The sequence below is a fragment of the Habropoda laboriosa genome, unplaced genomic scaffold, assembly GCF_001263275.1.
Source record: "Habropoda laboriosa isolate 0110345459 unplaced genomic scaffold, ASM126327v1 scaffold106, whole genome shotgun sequence".
In the NCBI taxonomy this organism is placed as follows: Eukaryota; Metazoa; Arthropoda; class Insecta; order Hymenoptera; family Apidae; genus Habropoda; species Habropoda laboriosa.
This window is the reverse complement of record NW_017100224.1, coordinates 136,667-143,040: the sequence shown is the minus strand read 5'-3', so window position 1 is coordinate 143,040 and position 6,374 is coordinate 136,667. Positions and strand designations below refer to the sequence as shown.

Genomic DNA, 6,374 nt, shown 5'->3' with positions numbered 1-6,374 from the left:
TGCAATTTAAATTAATTAATAATTAAGTAATAAATAACGGTAATATTATTAATGTAATGTTATATTAAAGGTAAGAAAGTTTAAAAAAACATTAATGAAAGTTTACACATTGTTCTACAAGAATGAGAAATAATATTAAAACTAAATTTAAAACTTACAACTAATTTATCCAATCTTTCAGGTAATTCATCATCATCTTTGTTAACAAATCCACAAGCTTCTCCACAAATATATTGTGCTCCTAAAATCAATGCCTTTTGCTTAAAAGCACAAAGAAGAGACCATGGATCAAACCAGCCTTCTTTCTCTAATCCTAAACAACCTAGTTCAATATCTTCTGTATTTAACCAAGGAAATATATGTTTTAATTTAGCAGCTGATAGTAACATATTTTTTGCTCCAAGAAAATTTTGCAATTTAGAATTTTCTGTTAACCTTTCAGCTCCTTTTTCAGATGCTAACATTAAATATCCATATGGATGGTAAGATAGATCAATTACAGGTTGTCCCTCGATGCCCAAATAATCATTGATATTGCGTATAAATTCTGCACCAAACAGAGACATTTCAATATTTTCTTTAAGGGAAAATTGTTGACGTAAACCTCCAGCAGAAAGAACTGTTGATGCTGTAGTATACTGAGAATAAAATTTATATTTATTTTATTAACTGAATTTTCTTCTTGGATCAAACCTTATATTTTTTTAATATTTACATATTTCCAGCAAAGAGTAAACAAGCACGCATCAAATCTATTTCTTAAAAGCTTACCATAGGATCTCTTTCTACAACAATTACTTTAAAGTCTTGTGAGTAAACTCGTTTTTTCAACCAATAAGCTATGGAACTGCCTATCACTCCACCTCCAATTATTATAATGTCACATTGCTGTGGAATTATTGGTGGTCTATCCATCCATTTAATTAAAAAATTATCATCTTCCTTTACATCAAGAGAGTTTTCCATTGATACTAAATTATTTTTTAATTTTTTTGGTGTTATCGTGTTAGAGCCTTTTTCTTTTCGTATTAGTCTATTATTAATATCCTAAGAAGTCATATAAAAATTAATACAAATTTTCAAAAAATGTTATTGTAAACTTATATTTCACAAAACCTCTTCGACATTTAGTAATTTTTATAGATCAAATAAATTTTAATTAAAGAACTGATTATACATAATAATATATAAGTAAGTTCTAACTACTATGAACATTTTTTTAATGAGATTAAAATCCGGGAGAAACTAATGAAAACAAACATGTCATAACAAATTATATTATAATTGTATAGTTTAATTATTTTCATTAGGAAACAAATTTCAAACTAATTGCTATTTTTTTCATAATACAGTAAGTGTCAAATCTTGTGAGAATGAAACTTCAGATAATAAAATTCTATCATTTTCAACCTTGCAAATTATTAATATACCAAAATACTAAACACGTTAAAATCACAATACATAATATATAATGAAAAAAAATAAAGAAAAGTCAAGCAAAATCAAAATAAGCGAGCTTGAATACATATAGATATTTAGGAAAATAACGTGTTAACCTTAATGTTGTTCTCAATATTCTTACCTTTTCTGTAAAAGTACGTTTTATTTGCAGAAATCCATTTTTTTGTAAGATATTATTTTGTGCTCGAATTTTAATAAAAAACTGCAACATCTTCATAACTGCTCAAACTGTATGAATACTTCAATTAAGATTTTAACTTTTCGTATTTATCTTATATAGTCAAGTGGTAATCTAGATATACAAAAATTTCTAGAAGTGATAAGATAAACACTTAAAAATCCAATGATTCTTTTACGTCACATGGACATTGAATTAAAACAAGATTAAGATAAAATTGTTTTCATTTTATAAAAATAGTAAATCGTATTTTAACTTCACCAACATGTTAGCTCATAATTGTAATTTATTTTATATGAATCGATGTGAGACTTAAAATTTATGGAAATATAATATGTAATTAATGTAGTAAATGTAATACATTAAATACATTGATATCAGGTCGTTGCATATGAAATAGTAGATTTACAAATGGAACTTCAAACCTCAATAACGTAGTCAAACCTAAATTTTATTAACCAAAATAAGCTCCAGCAGATTTCTGCCAACGAATTCCAACTGTTTCTATCCCAAATGCTGTATTGATATTTCGTGTTGCCTATTTTGATTTCATTTTCTACCTTTAATATAAACTTAACCTAGCTCTTGTAGCGAAACAAATCATGCATTTAAAACAGTATACTGTAGGTTTTACTTTTTCATATGATAATCGACATGATTCTAATTCATAGAAATAAGACGAACTCTGCCAAAGGCAAACCCCACCATTTCATATGCAACGATATAATATTACAATTATATCACAATAAACTATAATGTAATATCACTATCGATAAAATAAACGCATTAAATGAATTCATAAAATACGTAAACGGGGTAAGTGGAAAATAGCTACTATTCTGTTATAACAAATGTATAATTTAACCATTTGTAAAAATCTGTACAATTTTCTTTAACTATTTGGGTATGAAAAGAAATATTTAAAAAACCACATTTCTATTAAAATAACTATATTTATGTATAACAACAGCTTAAAATATAACGATAGTATTTATGTACATACTTAAAATATTTCTTCTTAATTTATAAAGACATGAAGCATTGTATTAAACTGAAAAATTATTTTTGCTAAAACAGCTTCCTTGGTTTAATAATTGCCATGTATTTTTTTCAATTGTTATGATTTTTTGATACTTTTTTGTGAAGGAACAAAGTAATTTTTATGTCACAGTTAATCACAATAATTCTTCCTTCAAGAAGAAATCAGTGTTAGAAACTATCAACCTTTGTTATTCTGTCCATCAATCATATTACATGGAATAAGAACTAATTTAGGAATCATTCCAGGTGGTGCTATAAACTGTTGAGTACTCTGGGGGATGTTACGTCCAGAATACCTAAGTTCTGCTTCAGTTACAATTTTACAGATATTCATTTTAATATCTGCTTGAGCTTTTGGGGGAAGTCTTTTAACAGTTTGTGCCATGCTATCGAAAAAGAGTTCTATACTACTTTTTCCTTCTGGTGCTAAATACACTTGGTCATAATTGTTCTGTGTATCCTAAAAGAAATATTATATAAATATACTATGGAATATTATGATTAAATTAAAGGTTTTGTAATAATAACTAAACTTACTTCTACTTTGGAAGAATTCTTTATAGGATTATTTGTAGTTGATGTAGTAACAAAGACAGGTGTATCAACTGTTCTATTTTTAAAAGGTGAAGTTTTTAAGATACTATAAGTTGTAGGCACTTCCAGTGGTTCAACTTTCATTTTTTTTGGTCTTATTTTTCTATACTTCGATTGAATTTGTTGAGCATATGTATCAATATCATGTTGTATTGAATCTTCTACTTCTATACTTTTTACTATACCATCATTATTATCATTTAATTCCATAGAATCACGATCTAAAATTGGATCTGCAGTTGTTTCTTCTAAAACTTCCAGATATTCACTATAATCTTCATCATTACGGTCTTCTAATTGTTCTAAAAGACCTTCAGAACTAATACCACCAGCATTTATATCCTGAATGTAGTCTTCAGTTAATTCTATGCTTTGAGGTTGATAATCAGACTCATACCTAATTAAACATTTTTATTGACATTTAATCCTTTTACTTAAATATTGAGTAAAATTGAATTTTTAGTAACACAAAATTAATGATTAATACATTATTGTATAAGGATATCAAAATTATTATTAAATATTACATTGATAGAAAACTTTCTTACGGAAATTTTAAAAAGTTGAGATGATCTTCAAAAATCCATTTCTTTCTACGAACTCCTTTTTCTGTTCTATTCTTGTATTTAAGTATGCGACAGTAAGTATCCCTTAAGTTTTTCCATCTTAGTCTCACCCAAGTAGCTAAATACATTATGTTCATTACATTTACATATTTGTCATTTTATAAAGTTGCATTTTATTTAATTAAGAATAAATATAAAGTAACAAGATAATAATTATAAAAAGTAGTTTTATTAATTTATAAATACATTTCTACGTACATGTTAAAATAAAAATTATGGAGGTAAAAGAAATTACATTTTTGTATAATTAAACACTACATATTCATTCAAATAATACATTAATTTTTGAATATTTAAGTAAATACTTTCCTTTACTTGTAAACTGAATATTTATATAAATATAAATTTGGAATTAATAATTGTCGTTATGCACGCATTTATCAATTTTTAATAAACAAATATTTTCCGTATTATTTAAATTTTTTCAATACTTGTACATTAAAATTATAGATCATTAAATTTTCATTTAAATGAATTTAAAAATTAAATATAAAATTTAACAAAATGAACATAAATAAGTGGAACGTATCAATAAACATATCAAATTATTTGAAAAAAAATGAAAAAAGAAGGAAAAGAGTTCGTACGATCAAGACCAAGTTCATCCGAAATCCTCTTCCAAACCTTCTGCCGAAATTCCTGAAGCTTAACAGAAGAACCCTTCACTTCAGCACTATATAAAACTGGGTGTTGTTTTATCGCTTCAATGATCTTCAGCGAAATTTTATGCGAATCAGGCGGCATCGTCGGCACCATTTCGTCCGTTGAAAATCGTTCGAAGAAGTAAATTATTGTCGTCAATGTTGGAAACTTGATTCTATGCTTTTAATTTAATAACTAGGCGAAATCTTTATATTGTAAAAAAATTTGACATTTAATTTGTGATTCAATGTTGAATCAAATATTGAAAATTTAATTAGCCGTAAAAAAAAATTAAATTGATAAGTCCATCTATTTTGAACGTTGTTCATGAATTAAATAAGCAAGTGCATTAAAAGAGATATGCATACATTTAACTGCATAAATTTATACTTAAACATTATAATTAAGTTTTTAAGAAAATTAAAATAATTTACTTTGGGGGCAAAATGAATGGTTGGATTATTTGCTTAACATGAATTTTAGAGATTTCTGTCACAAATGTTAATGTTTAAAATAAATAATATGGCTTGAATTCATTGCACAACTAAGTTATTACAGGTTTTCTTAATTGTTGAAAAACTGAAATTCGTGTCGCGTCCTATGAATCGGTCGTTAAGTGTGCTGAAAAATATAAAGGGTCCGTAAATGAAACGACAATCGCCATTCTTTACGATTAACTAGACTTCCGTCGCGTTGCTTAACCGGAAGTCTTTGGTTTACTCTAATTAGATATAATAAAAAATTTTAAAGACCAATAACTAGTTCAAAACTATTTTTAAGTTTTGTCATTTTTGTGATCCTACAGACCTGTTTAGTTCATTTTCATGTTCAATGAGTATCATCGATTCTTACTAAAACCCTAGCACTAATGCAAACGCATTGCTGTAGTGGTTCTATGTGAAATGGTGTACAATACGTAAACGACTTACGCGAAATCATCTTGACATTAGTCGTCCAGCAATCTGTATTGAAACTGCTGTCGGTAAATAAATTTGTATTGTGAAGAAGAAATTGTTTTGTTTAAAATCCAGCTATAATTTGTTTCTAAGCTGTTAGCATACGCGCATTGCTTATCCGATAGTTTATCATTAATTACAACAAGCATTGGAAGTGTTTACGAAACAAAATATGGGAATAAAGAAATCTGTATTTTGGTAATAAACATTTTTAATCTTGTTATGTTTTAATCACTATATTAATATTTTTTCATTTAACAGAAGTATGCATTTTGTGTTATAGTATTTGTAGTTGTATTTCTTAATTTCTATGGTGATTTGTGTGTGATGCAACATTGCACACTGCACTGCATTCATTTAAATAATATGTAAAACTATTGGTTATAAATATTTAATTTGCAAACCATTCTTCATGAAAAGTAAAGTACATAACATGAATTAAAATGTCGGTATGTCAGTTACATACCAATTTATCTACACCAAACAAACGCCGGAACCCCTTCGATGCAAATTGTTGGACGGCTGATGTACAATGATTTCGATGCATATACATAGTATATCGCTTGCGCATCGTTACATGCCATTTCACATGGCCACCGCCGCTGTATGTTTGTTGGTTCTATGGTTTTGGCAAAGAACGTTGCAACTTACTGTATGTAGTTTATGACTATGACAGTGTTAGATAAGTAATCTCAGAACTCGATTAATATTATAAAACAATTAATTTGAAATCTGAAAAGAAATGGCTGAAATACCATTAGGATTGGTTAGCCACGCTAGAAAAGTTTGTAGCCTTTATAAGCAGAGTCTACGTAATTTAGAAAATTACTATAGACTTCGACACGAATACAGGTAAGAAATCTTTGAATCAAATCT

The 6,374-nt window shown here is 27.2% G+C and overlaps 2 protein-coding genes across 2 annotated transcripts in view; one reads left to right on the top strand and one right to left on the bottom strand.

Annotated features, from left to right (window-relative positions):
• The window catches only part of LOC108571054 (FAD-dependent oxidoreductase domain-containing protein 1-like), a 9,300-nt gene extending 4,534 nt beyond the window's left edge, over positions 1 to 4,766 (bottom strand). The window contains exons 1-7 of the mRNA XM_017933024.1: positions 4,488 to 4,766; positions 3,823 to 3,958; positions 3,218 to 3,671; positions 2,864 to 3,140; positions 1,583 to 1,680; positions 772 to 1,047; positions 119 to 638 (exon numbers count right to left, since the gene is read on the bottom strand). Of these exons, the coding sequence (XP_017788513.1) occupies positions 119 to 638; positions 772 to 1,047; positions 1,583 to 1,680; positions 2,864 to 3,140; positions 3,218 to 3,671; positions 3,823 to 3,958; positions 4,488 to 4,656 (1,930 nt within the window). The 5' untranslated portion in view covers positions 4,657 to 4,766. The remainder of the gene's footprint in view (positions 1 to 118; positions 639 to 771; positions 1,048 to 1,582; positions 1,681 to 2,863; positions 3,141 to 3,217; positions 3,672 to 3,822; positions 3,959 to 4,487) is intronic.
• Positions 4,767 to 6,014: 1,248 nt separating this feature from the next.
• Positions 6,015 to 6,374, top strand: part of LOC108571053 (NADH dehydrogenase [ubiquinone] 1 beta subcomplex subunit 9) — a 2,099-nt gene continuing 1,739 nt past the window's right edge. The window contains exon 1 of the mRNA XM_017933023.1: positions 6,015 to 6,350. Within this exon, the coding sequence (XP_017788512.1) occupies positions 6,241 to 6,350 (110 nt within the window). The 5' untranslated portion in view covers positions 6,015 to 6,240. The remainder of the gene's footprint in view (positions 6,351 to 6,374) is intronic.